The 15,376-nt window shown below is 43.3% G+C and overlaps 1 protein-coding gene across 4 annotated transcripts in view; it reads left to right on the top strand.

The window, feature by feature from the left end:
• The window catches only part of CHD2 (chromodomain helicase DNA binding protein 2), a 109,120-nt gene that overhangs the window by 82,402 nt on the left and 11,342 nt on the right, over positions 1-15,376 (top strand). For 3 of the 4 annotated variants that reach the window (XM_061158622.1, XM_061158623.1, XM_061158624.1), the window contains 7 exons: positions 847-969; positions 2,188-2,316; positions 3,196-3,336; positions 5,035-5,169; positions 9,701-9,879; positions 11,822-11,921; positions 14,485-14,698. In XM_061158622.1, coding sequence (XP_061014605.1) covers positions 847-969; positions 2,188-2,316; positions 3,196-3,336; positions 5,035-5,169; positions 9,701-9,879; positions 11,822-11,921; positions 14,485-14,698 — 1,021 coding nt within the window. Of the gene's footprint in view, positions 1-496; positions 611-846; positions 970-2,187; positions 2,317-3,195; positions 3,337-5,034; positions 5,170-9,700; positions 9,880-11,821; positions 11,922-14,484; positions 14,699-15,376 lie in introns of those variants that run through there. The other variant, XR_009695392.1, reaches the window with a different exon arrangement.

Below are 15,376 nucleotides of genomic sequence, written 5' to 3'. Positions count from 1 at the left end.
CTCATTGCAACAAATACCAGGGTTGGATTATTATTAATAATAAAAGCATTCCTCGGCCTGAGTTGTTGGCACTTTCTTTAAAACGATATTGGATCAGTTCTCCACCTGGAGAAAGAATGAGCCGTGCCTTGGTATTTTTTGTAATGGAGTTAAACACGGGCTGTACTTCTCCCACAAAATCAAGCCTCCCACCCTATCCGTTGCACATCAGGCTGCCTAGTAGTAAGGCCGTGCTCAGAGCTGTAAGCAGGGAAAGCTGACTGGCTCAAATTTTTGTAGGATGCGCTCCATGTTGGGCTCCCGGCAGGGCTTTTCCTGGCGCGTCACACAGCGCTCGTCCCTGATACGGTGTTCTCAGAGGGTGCCGGCACCCTTCTATAAGCACTGAGACCACATTCAGCCTGGCCAGGAGGTCCCGCTGCGTCCTGGCATAGCTCAGTGCTCTCCGGCAATGCTCTAAGAAGCATTTTCAATCTAAAACGAAGCTTTAACCTAGCTCCAGGGATTCCCTGCTCCTGGAAGGAGGAAATCCACGACGGCTGGGATGCTCTAGCAGACGAAGCCAACAAGCCCCTCCTACCTGAGTTGTTCTTCCCTGTTAACAGCACAGGTAGGAGCCAGTGGGAGAGCTGGATTTCTCCATCCCATTTTGTAAAACGAGAACAGCTCATAAGGGATGCTCAGTGACTGGGAGCCATGGACATGAGATAGGATCTGAGGCTTTATCTGTGTTCTGGGTGGCTGGGGAGGGAAAGGATTGCTCAGCTGTTTGTCACCTCTGTGCATCCTGATCCACTAACCGGGCCGTGGGCCATGCTGGGTGCTTCTCTTCCTTTCCTGTTGAAGATTCTGCCCATGGAGACAGATAAAAAGCCCCAGGGGAAGCAGCTGCAGACCCGAGCAGACTACTTGCTGAAGTTGCTCAGGAAGAGTCTGGAGAAGGAGGGCACCGTGACGGGCGGGGAAGAGGTGAGTGCAGCTGCTGGCCGGGCGTCCCCCAGGGCCCGAGGCTCTTGCCCTGCAGGGTTAGGTGGGCACGCCCCCGCCGGGTGTGGCACAGAACGCTACCCTCTCCTTGTCAGGTGTTGCTGTTGGGAGTTCAGTAGTAATGATTTGGTTGGTAATGGTAGGAATGTTTGTGTAGTAATTGACCTGAACACCTTAGCATAAACCCATCCTCCTAAAGTACTGCCTCAGAATAGTTCTCATCTCTCGCAGTGCCCCTGGTCTAGACAGACTGTTGCTGTCGCTTTATGCCCTTCCCTCAGTTCTGGAACATAGATCTTCTTACTGTCTGAATATCACTGGGTTTGCTTGTCGTTCCAGCTAACACTGGCTGTGTGTAGTCACAGGTCCCAGGGATAAAATGGGTAATTAGGATACACGGTTAATTCAGAAAGTGGACCTCAGTTGCAATGGCTCGGTGAAAGATTTCAACTGAGTTACTAATGGACTCCTCTGAGCTTTGGCTTTTATTTCCTCAGCTTTTCATTTCTCTTCAAGCCTGGAAAGATGCAAATCACAGTTAGGAGATAATACAGATTACAGCCAGTACCAGTAGCCTTTGTGTGTACATATTCTTAAGTGCTCCTAGAGCTATGCCATTTGTGTTAATTTCCCTGCACTATAAACAAAGCAAATTTTAGAAAAAAAAAAAAAAAAAAATCCCAATCCCATACTTTGTCCTTAACAAAGTCCCATCACATAAGTATGTCATTCTTCACATAATACGTTGAGGATATTCTGTAAGTTAGGTTCTGGAGAGAGAGATGATATCATGTTTTTTACTTTTGGATAATAGTATATCTGAGTAGATAAACACATTTTCCTTATTTTTAGATACAGCATGCTTCTGCGTCTTTTTCTGCCCCTGTTACTATCTTTTGCGTATTATCTTTTCTTTGTATCTGTGCACAGTGTGTTTTTTCTTCTTTTGAATTTTGTCTTGAGATTAAATTCCAAAAAATGAAGTCAGTAGGTTCAAGAATATGGACATTTTGGTGAGGCACAGAATGTTTTTATTTTTTTCTCCTTCAGATAAAATTGATTGCACTACCTTGAATTTTCTTTTGAGTTTCCTCTTTTGAATTATGTGGCTGCTACTATGCAAAGAATCATAATGTTATGTGGTCATGCTTTTGAGGGACTTGATTTATAGTTTTATCATCGTTTTCTTCTCCTTTCCAGGCCAAATTAAAGAAGCGGAAGCCTCGAGTCAAAAAGGAAAACAAAGCACCGAGGCTGAAGGACGAACATGGGATTGAGTTTTCATCTCCTCGACACTCGGACAATCCGTCAGAAGAGGGAGAAGTAAAGGTACGAGGCTGGATTTCAGCTGAGATTATCTTCTAAGTTACGTTTATTGTGCCAGCTGGTGTAAAACCATTTGAAGTGTGTTTGGTTTACATACCAGAGTAGGTAAAATGGAAATAGGAAATGCATGTATCTTTGTTTAACCTGTGAGAGAGGAATATAGTTGTTCATGTAAAATCAGTGATTGAAAATTCATAGATAATGGAAGCAAATAAAGGGAACCACGAAATTCAGTGATAAATGGCAGCTGATGCTCAGCATCACTGTTGGGATGATGAGTGGTGGAGACTGGTTAATCAGGGAGTGCATGCCTTATGCATAGGGGCACCTATGATGCAGTTCATTGTTGGGCCTAAAAAATTCTTCTGTGGATCAGATTTGGCCTGTCTGTCAGTTTGTAACCTCTGGTCTAAGGAAAGTGAAAAGTAACTTGGTAGCATTCAGCCTGTTGAATCAGTGACTGAAAACTTTATGGGATTTTATTTTATTGCACTTTGAGGTTAGTTCCAGGAGGCTCAGCAGTGGGTAGGTGAACTAGCATGGATTTGAGTCAAGCATATGTAAATTCAAATTCTACCAATCTTACCAGTTACTACCTAGCAGTAATCTCTTTGGTCTTTAGTTTTTTCCATGGGAATAATGATGCCTATGTTGAAGGGTTGCTGTGAATAATAAAGAGAAAATGTTAGTGAGGAGCATCTCCTCTATAGGCTTCAGTTGAAGCAGATGGCTTTAAGGCTGTGTGCTTGAGAACATGCTTCTGTGGATGCAGTGATGAACCATTGAGGGCAGTGCTTTTTACTTTTTTTTTTTTTTTTCTAGAAAGTAAATGAGGAAATACAAAGTTTGTGGCAAAAGCTCACAGCCCCATTTGTTTTCTAGGATGATGGCTTAGAAAAAAGTCCAACGAAAAAGAAACAGAAGAAGAAAGAGAACAAGGAGAACAAGGAGAAACAAATGAGCTCTAGGAAAGACAAGGAAGGGGACAAGGAAAGGAAGAAATCGAAAGACAAAAAAGAGAAGGTATTGACGCCATTCTACTTCCAGAGATGCCCGCAGCCTCTGGGATTCCCTTCTAGGATTTAGAAATAAAACGGGGTTTGAGGGCCCTGAAAGAATTGTCATTTCACGACTATATCCCAGGAGGAAGGATGGGGCTTCCTGTCGGGATGCCTGCAGCTCTTCCTGCAGAGAGGGGGCAGTGTATGAGTTGTGGTATTCTTCAATATAGAAGCCTCTACTTGCTCTTTTATTGCACATTTCAGAGAGGATCTTAGAATGAGATGGGACAGGAAGTTACTTGATACATGTTCTCAGACTCATGGTAGAAAAGCACCGACCACAGATGAATCTGAATACATGAAATGTTTAGAGTTCAAACCAGATACTATTAAGAGTAGAAATGGGTTAAAAGCCTTGTTATTATGTAATCTTCATATTTGGGTTTTATGAAGTTCATTCCAAATCTAGAATTCTGGTATAGTGTTGCATCTTGCTGACTTCTGATGAGGTTATTTTTCAATTAATCTTTAATCATTGTTAAAACATGCAAATAACTAAATTCTACCATCCACTTATAAGTCTAACAGATTTCTTGATGAGGGCATATGAAACGTTTATTATATGCCTATAAGAAGAAATCTAAAAATTTGTTTTCTAAACAAAATCAGAAAAATCAGGCCAGACTATTTGGATTGCCTTGTCTTCCCACATAACAATATATCACAAATAGCTTTCCAAGCAAATAAATAAAAAAGTCATTTTTAGTAGATAAGATTTTGTTTGATTATAACTTTTTAGAAGTAATTTAAGTTTCCCATACTGACATTGCTTTCAAGTTTCTAATGTTATGAACTCTACTGAGACAGATATCTTTCTTTGCATTTGTGCTTCCGCAGAAAGATATCTTTAAAATGAAATATTTAAAAAATAGGTGCACAGAAAACGATTTAACCAGCAACCCTGTACCAGATATTGGTACCAGCAACAGATATTGCAGCTGTTAACATTTTCCATGTTTACTTCAAGTGGGTTTTTCTATGGCTACTGTGTTTGGTGTTCCACACACCCATTACTGAACACCCCTAAGTTGAAGCTCCCCTCTGGTCCTTCTCCCAGTTTTATTACTCTCCTCTGTAACACTATGAAATTGGTATGAAACCTTCTTACCCGTGTTTTTATACTTTTCCTACATATTGTGTAATCACAAATAAAGCATAGTATTGTTTTATGTTTTTAAATATTCGTGCCTAAAGTTAATTTTTATTTATATTTGTATCTCCATCATTCTGCACCCTTCATGGATACATGAGCTTCATCCGCCTGGGTTCATAAACATTCAGTCACTTAAAGTATTTAGTTCTTTAGATGGAAGCATATGCTCATTCTTAGGCTCTTAATGAAGTTGCTGCTTGCTCCTCTGCTGGAGCTCTTCAGTTCACAGTCTTAAGCTCTTGATGATGTTTTTGTACATTTCATTGATTAGGGAATAGAAGCCAAAATAGCACTGACGAAGCTAAAATTATAATTGGCTCTGTTTGGAGACAGGAATGGGAATGATATATGATTAAACTGTTAATTAAATATGTTTGGCTTTCATGAGCTCTCGAAACTGAGGTCATCTGGTATACCTACTTGTAGTGCTGTGATACAGCAAAGAAGTCCAAATTGCAAGACAGGAGCACACAAATGACAATGATTCCTTGTAACTTTTCTGAAAAGCCTAAAGGTGGTGATGCCAAATCTTCAAGTAAATCCAAGCGCTCTCAGGGCCCTGTCCACATCACAGCAGGAAGCGAACCCGTCCCCATTGGAGAGGATGAGGAGGATGATCTGGACCAGGAGACATTCAGCATAGTAAGTCCTGAAATCGAGGGGGCGGGGCCTGCAGCTGCCGTGCTTGCCTCTCCTAGTCCCTGCGGCCTGACTCAGTGGGTCTGATAAGCAGCATGACGTGAGACCAGGCTGGGGGCCTGGCCGTGTGAGCTGGAGCAGTGGCAAGCGTGGCCTGTCTCACATGCTCCCGTGTTGTGGGGCGAGGAGCTAAGCCGTGGCCTAGGGTGTGGTCCAGGCCGTGGCGCGCCGCCTCCTAAGAGGCAGGGCGCTGGGGGGGGTCGTGGACCAGGCCTTCCGTAGGGTGGTGACAGGCCAGCGCGTCCTCGGGGACTTGCCCCTCATTGGAGCTGCGGGTGTGTGCTTCATGTGCTGCACGCGTGCCCCTTCTCCTCCTATCTTGAGGTCTCTTCCTCTCCCAAACTTCCACACATCACTGCTCACTTGATTTAAGTGTATGTTCATTTAGTTTTGAAGAAAAAGTGGTCTTCCAACTCTCAGAATATTCCTGCTCTGGGGCAGCAATGGATAGAATTTTGACCTCGTCCTGTAAGAGTCTTCTCTCTTTTTACCCTTTTGTGTGTGTGTGTGTGTTCCCAAAAACCTATATGCATGTGTGTATGTTTTTTTCTCTTCACACTTATCTCATTTTTCTTAAATCTCTTTACTCTTCTTCCTGTGAGCTCTCTGAGGGAAAGTACTAGGTCTTCTAAAGTACGTGGAGATGATAGAAGTATCTCAGTAAGTGAGTAAATGAATAAATTAATTACCCAACCAGCTCTCTGATCTGTTTCTTGCTTCTCTTAACCCATTATTTATTGGAGAAAATCATTGACTAATGCTTCTGTGGTACCATATTATTTTAAAAATGGCTTTTACACAACATTGTAAATCAGCTGTTTGTTGTTCCTGTTCAGTCGCTAAGTCATCCCTAACTCTTTGCAGCCCCTTGGATGGTAGCCCTCCAGGTTCCTCTGTCCATGGGATTTCCCAGGCAAGAATATTAGAGTGGTTGCCATTTCCTTCTCCAGGGGATCTTCCTGACCCACAGATCAAACCTGCGTTTCCTTCACTGGAAGGCAGATTCTTTACCACTGACCCACGAAGGAAGCATCAATAAACTGTACCTGAATTAAAAAAAAAAAAGGAAGGAAATCGCATTTATATATACCAGCTCATTTACTCTTGTTTTTATATTATGATATCTTTTAAAAAACAGAAAAATTTCAGAAATACAATAGGCATTGATAGAGGTACCATGGAGTTTTGTCAGGTCTGCGTTTTTAAGGCTCAGCCTGTAAAGTTAAAGCTCCGGGCCCTGCTTTGTTCCCTCCCCAGAAGTGCCCACAAGTCTAAACTCGATGTAGTTCTCCTGTCGCCGTCCTCCCGTGTCACAGTCCTCATGTGTTACCATCCTCCCGTGTCGCCGTCCTCCTGTGTCGCCGTCCTCGTGTGTCCTAGTCCTTCCGTGTCGCCGTCCTCCCATGCCGCTGTCCTCCTGTGTCACCGTCCTCCCATGTCACCATCCTTGTGTGTCCTAGTCCTCCTATGTCATCGTGCTCGTGTGTCCTAGTCCTCCCGTGTCGCTGTCGTCCCATGTCGCCGTCTTTCCGTGTCACCGTCCTCGTGTGTCCTAGTCCTCCTATGTCACCGTGCTCTTGTGTCCTAGTCCTCCCGTGTCGCTGTCGTCCCATGTCGCCGTCCTTCCATGTCACTGTCCTCGTGTGTCCTAGTCTTCCCGTGTCGCCGTCCTCCCGTGTCCCTCCCGTGTCCTAGTCCTCCTGTGTGACTTCAGAGTTTTACTGCTTAGTATCTTTAAAGACAGTAACAGCTCACATAGTCAACCAGGTATTTTTAGTGTGCTTTTTGTGTATTTTCTCCATGACAACCTGTGAGGTAGGTATCATCTCTGTTTTACCCATTAAAAAATAATGTGAGCCATAGCTAATTCATGTCAATGTATGACAAAAACCACTATAATATTGTAAAGTAATTAGCCTCCAACTAATAAAAATAAATGAAAAAAAAAAAATAATGCGAGGAGAGTTAAGTAACTTGTCCTTTTTCACAGAGTTAAGATGCAGAGCTGAGATCTGACCCAGGCAATTTGACCCAAGAGTCTGGGTTCTTCCCATTACACTGCACATCCTCCCAAGTGTCCATAAACAGCGTGCACTGCTGCTTCCCATGACTGGAACCTACTGATAAATGCCACACTATGTATCTTGTAACTTGCTTCAGCATGCACACTTTTGATATTTATTCATGTTGATAATTGTGTCTCTGATTTCAGTGTTTCCTATTATTCTATGATTTCCACAATTCATTCTTTATCCTATTGATAGACATTGAGGTTTTCCAAATGTTCACCACTACAAATAGGCTACAGTGAAATTGTAAATATATTGTCATACGTGTGTGTAATAGCTCCTCTAGTGTGTAGCTTGTGCAGAAAAGCCAGGTGTTTCTTTGGGTCTGCACATCTTCCGCTTTATTAGATGTTGTAGAATTCATCTTCAAGGTGATTGTAAAGATTTGCTCGCTTTCTAATGATGAGTGTGAGTTCTAGGTGCTTCCCAGTGTTGGAAACACTTGGTAATTTCTGACTTCTTAATTTTTGCCAATCTAAAAGGTATGAAAAAATTGGCTAGTGGTGGTGTTGAACATTTATTTTCATATTTATCAGGTATTCGTGTTTCCAGTGAATTGCCTGTTCATATCTTTTGTCTATTCTAGGTAACTTTTATATCCATACTTTTTTATCCTCCCCAATACCTGAGCATTTGTATTTTTCAAAAAACTTCAAGCTAATTCTGATATGCATCTGGATTTTTAAAAGTGATTACAGGTAGTCCTTACCTTTTCTATAGGAATCTTGTTCATGATACTAATCTTTTGTCTGTTACAGTCATTACAGATATCTTCCAGTTTATTTTGTGTCCTTTTTAAAACTTTAAATATAATACTGAAAACAAGATTATAGGTGTATGTCTATGGAGATTATCACGAAGTGATGGGAGTTTGTTGGGTTTTCATTGTTATCCAGTTACATGGACAGGTGCCTTACTAGTTCCGTATACTGGAAACTTAGTGGCTGACAACCATGCCCTTCAGGTCAGAGAAATTCTCCTGACTTACTCTGTGGTAATTTCCTCCTCAGTTCTTAGTTTTGTCCTAGTTTTTAGACATTGGACTCTGGGAGTGATCCCTGATATTATCTTAAAATGTTTTCCACTTCTTTGTCAATCCTACATTTCTCAGAGATCTCCTCAGCTTTATTTCTGAGGAGAAATGCCATTATTTCTTTTGAGGCTTTCACTTCTCTTATCATACTTTATTTCCAAGATCTTTTTTCCCCATATGTTTCTCCTAGATTTGTTTTTCATCATTTGTGTTAGATTTTTTCAATGGCTTGGCACTCCTTGGTTGCCTTCTTATATTTGAGAGTGAAGACTAAACTTCTGACTGGAACCTCTGAGATGTGGGTGGCACTTGGTCCGCTTTGAGAGTGTTCTTCGTAGGGTGATCTGGCTGGGCTGCTTCCTCAGAAACTTCAGTGGGGTGGTTAGCATCTTTTGATTCTTGCTCTTGGGTAGTCAGGTTTTAGGCACAAGAATCCTCCAGTTTTCCTGATGGAGGATTAAGACCTGGCTTTCTTCATTCTGGAATCTGAGAGGCAAAAAAAAAAAAAAAACCAAGCTGGTTGGTGGCTCATCTAATATGCATATATTACACATGTATTCCATAAAATGCTGTTTTCGGTGCAGTAGCCTTACCCCCCAACTATGCCTGTGTAGCCCAGTTAAAAGACTTTTATCCTCTCCAGAGAATAAACTTCCATATATGTTGTTGGGCACAGTTAGAGATCTGGGTGTCTATTCCTTTTAGGCAGTCTTTAAAAAAAAAAAATCCTTATTTTCGGCCTTCACCCTTACCGCCAGTGATGCTTAGCAAGCCTTTGGGGCAATAAGTTTGCAGCATAAATCGGGTTGACTCTCAGCTCTCTGTTAAGTGATTTCACTTGCTGTACTATTTTGCTGCTGTTGTTTTCTTGCATTTGCCTTGTCTTTGTGAGCTTATCTCTTCTGAAGTCAATTCCTTTCCTGTTGTGTTAGTGGATGGAGACAGGGAGAAAAAGTTTCTTGTGTTCAGTCCACTGTCTTTATCTGGATGCCTTTCTCTCAGTTTCTTATAAACCCAAAGGACTTGTAAATATTTTACCCTACAGTTTTAGGTAGTTTGTGGTGCCAGGTTTTCAGGTTAGGTCTGTAACTCTGCTTCTCATTTGATTTTCGTCATGAATGCCCTTCTGGCAGGTGAGGAAGCAGAGCAGTGTTCTGGAGACCAAGTAAGGTGTGAATGTCACTGCTCTGAGTGGTGGAGCTGAGACTGGAACCTCAAGTTTCTCCGACTCTAACATTTTTCCTTGTTGCCCTGCCTTTCTTCCCCTGCTTCTCTATGAGTGATCACTGGCCTGAGGGGCTGTGTGCTCTCTGGGAATTCAGGGCACAGTACGCGCGAGATGCGGCTGGCTTATGTCTGTACTCTGTTGCAGTGTAAGGAGAGGATGCGGCCTGTGAAGAAGGCGCTGAAACAGCTGGACAAGCCTGACAAGGGGCTCAGCGTCCAGGAGCAGCTGGAGCACACCCGGAACTGCCTGCTGAAGATTGGGGACCGGATCGCTGAGTGCCTCAAGGCCTACTCAGACCAGGAGCACGTCAAGCTGTGGAGGAGGTAACCCGCCGCTGCTCGCATGCCTGTCGGATCGCCTGTTCTGACTGATGACAGAGTGTGTGTTAGGATTCTATTTTCGTTTTTTACAACATGACACAGCCACCTTATGAAAAAACCTTTTCTCAGCAAAAGCCGATGATTGGCAGCATACCTGCAGGCTTCAGTTTTCTTTCCTGAAATAGCCTATTCCTCTGAGACCAGTCTTGATTGGGTAGGATGCTATTATTACGAAATACTGTGATACTGGATTTGCTGGCCTGTCCTCAGAATAAAGACTCTGAACCTGGAAGGGATAGAAATCATCTATAATTTCACTACTCCACCCATCTCAGGTTAATAGTCAGAGATAGTCCAACTAGTTGGTTAGTTCTCTATCAACTGATAAGAGGAGGCAAAGGTTCAAACCACCAGAGCTGTGAGTTTTCTTCTCTTTAATAGTTGAAGAGCTCTAGTAGTAATTTAGATTAATGCAGTTAATCCAGAACTTCAGTTTGTAAGACATCATGACTTACATAGATTCATTTATAATTCATTTCTGTGTTTATAAAAACGTGCCTGGAATTTCTCAAAGACAATTGTAATATTAAGTCTCTTTCTATACTCCACAGTTACACTGAACTCATATACTTCACAGTTAATTATCTTTGTGTAATAGCCTAATATCAGTGGATGGATTTTTGAGTGAAAAGGAGATTTAAGAAAACCTCTGTCATGATGCTATTCATAGCATGCTTCACAGCCATGAAGAAAGAACATTTAAGTTTTGAAATGTGACTTGACTATCCTCTTAGACTGTTCCCAACTTCTGGATCCCTGTATCTGGCCATCTGGCTCTCGTTTTACCCAGCTTAACCCCTATTGGAAGATAATAAAAGGTCATCATCCTAGCATTTAGATCCATGAAGCTAGGCTGGATACTGTGCACTGAGGCCAGTCTGTGTTTAGATGCGCTGGGTACTATGGTCCTGGCCTGCTGTGATTCATAAGTAATTCCTTGCCCACTCATGAGAAACTGTCCCTCATGAAGTGGTGCTTGGAAGATCAAGTCTAGTAGGAATTCCAAGAAGGTAGAAACCCATGCAGAAGAGTAGTCAGGGAGGGAAGTCGTGCAGGGGCAGGCAGGTAGACCGAGCCGGTGTGGGAGAGCAGAGTGGGCCTGCTTAGATGGGAGAGTTCTCGGGCTGCAGCAAAGCCTTGAAGGTGGCTCTTAGGGTTTAAAGCAGGTTGTTAAGATGGCAGAAGTGCTACTACAGAAGGCTTAAGAGAGAAGGGTAAATGACTTTCTGTAGGAGGCAGCAGGTTTACTGGTCAGGTGCTGGACAGTGTTCTCTGAGCAGCACTGCGTGGCGTGGTGTGACTGCTCTCCAGGAAGCGTGCGAGGACGCGCGCCTTTCCTTCCAGCACACAAGGGTACCTGTGCCTCTGTGTTCTCCACACCTGCTTCGCCAGTCACTCCCCTGCTGACAGTCAGGCCACGCACAGTGGAGTCAGAGGGAGCAGTTGCTTGGAGTTTTGAAGGCAGAGATGACAGGCTGTGGTGGTGACAAGTGGGAGGAAGGAAGGGGCAGCAGTGCAGAGACGTCCAACTGCACCTGGGTCCCTGCGGAGCTGGTGATCATGACAAGACTGCCTGAGGGTCCAGGGAGGACAGAGGTGGGGCCAGATAGTAGGTCTGAAGTCACAGGTGAAATAAATTAGAGGGTTTTAGTTGTGAGACAGACCCCTTTTCTCTAGACCCCTTGGTCAAATTCTGTTGACATTAGTTAGCATCTGAATGTGTATTTGTTATTGATGCCAAGACCTGAAAGATTATTTCTCTATTTTCTCTACTTGGAAAGTATTCCAAGTATAGCAAAATTCATTAACTTGCCATCCATAAAGAGAACAGTTATTTTTAAAATTCTATAATTTACCAGAAAAAATTTATCTTTCTTTTTTTTAGGAACCTGTGGATTTTTGTTTCCAAGTTTACAGAATTTGATGCTCGAAAATTGCACAAGTTATACAAGATGGCTCATAAGAAAAGATCTCAAGAAGAAGAGGTAAAAATACAAATTTAAGCCTAATTCATACAAACAGATAAAAATCAGTTCTGCCAAAAAAATTCCCTCATTACTGTTTTCGCCTCAGGAGATGATTGTAAACTCATAGGTTGCTGTCTTGAAAGGGCCCGGGGTTCCCTGCTCTTACGTCACAGGTGGAGGCCTGGGCCCGAAGGGGGGTGCGGCTTCTCACCTGGCGGGTTCTTCCACCGTTTAGCCGTGCAGTTTGTCCGCATACTCCACAAGTAAGTCAGACTTGACTCAGTCAGACATACTCCACTTAGTCAGACTGTTGGCTAAGACCTGATGTGTGATAGCGCCAATGTACAGGAGCCAGACAGGGCTGACGTTCTGACAGAGGCCTGCTCCTCTGTGTCCTTATGACCTGGAAGCGGTTATTCACCAGGCCCTTCCTTCCCTATGCACATGTCTCATGGTGGCTTATCAGTGTGGCTCCTGAAGGATCACGTGGGCAGCGCCTGCTTTTTCTGTTCTCTCTGGGCCGTGTGTCCTTGGCGTCCTTCCAGCTTTTGTGCACAGGGTCCCGACCGCTTGAGTGAAGGAGCAGACACTGAAAGGTGCCCAGAAGATGCCGCCCTGTCTTTGGTAGTGGGGGATGGGCACGAAGAGGTGTGTCCATTTGCAGATCTGCTGACTTGCCCTGTGCCCCACCCCAGTTAGCCAGGTAGGGCCAGGCTAGGAACACTGGACACCTCCTTCACCACCCCGTCGGCTCCGCGGAGGCCTGCGAGCTGAAGGGCGCTCATCCTCTCGCAGATCGTCAGCACCTGGAGTGGTGCCAGGCGCAGGGCAGGTGCTCAGAAGTGTCTCCTGTTACACGAGCCTGCCCTGCGCCAGCACTGCTGTGAGCGGCGGGTCAGCACCCTCAGGTAGTTTGTAATTTAATTTCACGTGGAAAAACGTGTTAGAACAGTAATATCCAGGAATACTCTGGTAACATTTTTGCTGAATGTTAGCGTGAACTTTATGCATTATGAAAAGTCTTTGAAAGAATAGTCAGGAAAAGCCCCAGTAAGGAATGAAATAGTTGGGCAAGGCACTTTCGGAAAGAGGGGAAGTTAGGATAAGTGTAAGTTGGACATATGATGTAAAGGCTAAAGGGCTTCCTTAGTCAGGTTATCAGAAGTTAGATTAAGGTGAAAAATGAAACTAGTGGTCCTACTAGTTGGGGTTATTGTATACATTCACAGCCTTTCTGGAAGATTTACCGAAAGACTAAAACATGCATTTCTTCTAAGAATTTAGTTGAAAGAGATAATTAAGGATTTAAATATGTTTATGTGGAAATGACTTCATATATCCATATCAGGGAGTATTCAGCGATAAATATAATATTATAGTAATATTCAATAAGTAGTCACATAAGATTTTCACAGTACGTTAACTGAGAAAAGAATGTCAGGTAATACTTTTGTTTAAAAAATACACATGTGCACGCACACACAAGATAGTAGTTCCTCCTATGTAGTCTTGCTTTCCACAGTTTCAGTTACCTGTAGTCTGTCATGGTCTTAAAATATTAAATAGAAAATTCCAGAGATAAACAATCCGTAAGTTGTAATTTGCTCACGGGTTTGAGTGGCGTGATGAAGTCCTGAGCCATGCTCCTCTGTCCTGCCTGGGGCGTGACCCACCCCTTTGTCCAGCATGTCCACACCGTGTTCACTGCCTGTGTGTTAGTTAAGTGGTAGCCCTCTTGGCTGTCAGATCAACTGTTATGGTATTGCAGTGCTGTGTCCAGGTAATCCTTATTTTATTTAATGATAGCCACAAAGCCCAAGTGTAGTGATACCGGCCATTTGGATGTTCTCTTTCTGTGCCTAATGTAAAGTACCCTAGGCATATATGCATTTTAGAAAGCACAGAACACACAGATTCAGTACTATCTTCAGTATCAGGCGTGCACTGAGGGCCTTGGACTCTCTCACCCATGGATTGGGGGGACTACTGTATATATATTTATAAACGCAGACATGGACCAGATTATTAATAGTAATTCCCTCGGTGGTGAGATTTTATGTCACCTCACATTTCTTATTTTTTCCTTACTATATTTTCTGATGTTTTTATTTTGAATAGTTCATTTGTGTGGTAGAGACGTGATGTTACTTAGATTTCTGTGTTCAGTGTGATGACTCTGGCATGGGAAGCAGATCCCACTGGACCAGCCGGGGTTAGTGGTTCTGGTTTCACGTGGCCCGAGAGCAGCCTGCAGGAGGGCTGCCAGCCTGGCACCTGCTCCTCACCCCAGGCAGCGGCAGCGGCAGCCCGGCCCGTGCTCTGAGAGCCGTGGGCCATGGAGACGGGCCTCCTTACAGTGAGGGGCCTAGTAGGTGCAGCAGCAGATGCTGTGTGGGTTTTCATGCCCTGGAGCTCAGTGGAGTTACCAGAATGTTTTCTTAAGAAGGTATTAAGCAGCAGGGAAGCCTAGAGGGACTTGTCAAAAATCAAGAGGGAAATGTTTAAAGGTGATGATTTTTATACTGTTCTTGGGAATTGCGCCTGGGATCCTGAGGGTCTTTGGTTTCCTTTTACTCTCCAGGAGCAGAAGAAGAAAGAGGATGTGATTGGGGGTAAGAAACCATTTCGACCAGAGGCCTCGGGTTCCAGCCGTGACTCCCTGATGTCTCAGTCCCACACCCCGCACAACCTTCACCCGCAGAAGCCTCATTTGCCTGCCTCTCACGGCCCACAGATGCACGGACACCCAAGAGACAACTACAATCACCCCAACAAGAGACACTTTAGTACTGCAGGTGAGGCATTACATGAAGGTTTAAGAGGAGGTGACAAAAGAATTGTTTGCTTTTCCAAAGACAGTAGCCTGACCTTTGTGCTTTATTCTTTTCTGTCACTTTATTGTCCTCTTTTTTTCCTCAGTGAAATAATACATGAAATAAAGATCCAAAAGACTTAATTCAACTTGAGGGAAAACATAACTCACTCAAGTAAACAAAAGACAAATGAGAGACTGAGGGAAACCATTTACATTGTATGAGAGTTAAATGGTTAAAACTACTAACATTGAAAAACCTCTTATGAATTGATAACAGCAGGATGACCAAATATAAAAATGGACAAAGCTTAGGAATGGAAAATTCATTTGGAAGAGGAGATTCAAATGGCCAGTAGGACAAGATGAACCGTATCACTACTAGGGAAATGTATATTAAAGTAACAATAAGTTAACCATTTTTTTTAACCCATTCAGATCAGCAAACATTACAGGGTTAAATTCACACAAATTCCTAAGGGTGTGACTTGCTACTCCAGAAAATAGTCTGGAGTATCTAAATACAAAGGCCCATTTTCTGGGAGTCTGTCCTGTAGGAATGCAAACACGTATGTGTGTGATGAGGGTGCTGTTGTAGCCTTATAATGATAAAAAGCTGGAAGTAAATTGACCTCCCACTAATAGAAAGATGGCTAGATGA

This window comes from Dama dama, chromosome 13, assembly GCF_033118175.1.
Source record: "Dama dama isolate Ldn47 chromosome 13, ASM3311817v1, whole genome shotgun sequence".
In the NCBI taxonomy this organism is placed as follows: Eukaryota; Metazoa; Chordata; class Mammalia; order Artiodactyla; family Cervidae; genus Dama; species Dama dama.
Note: the sequence above shows the minus strand (reverse complement) of the source record. Positions and strands in the feature narration are given on the sequence as shown.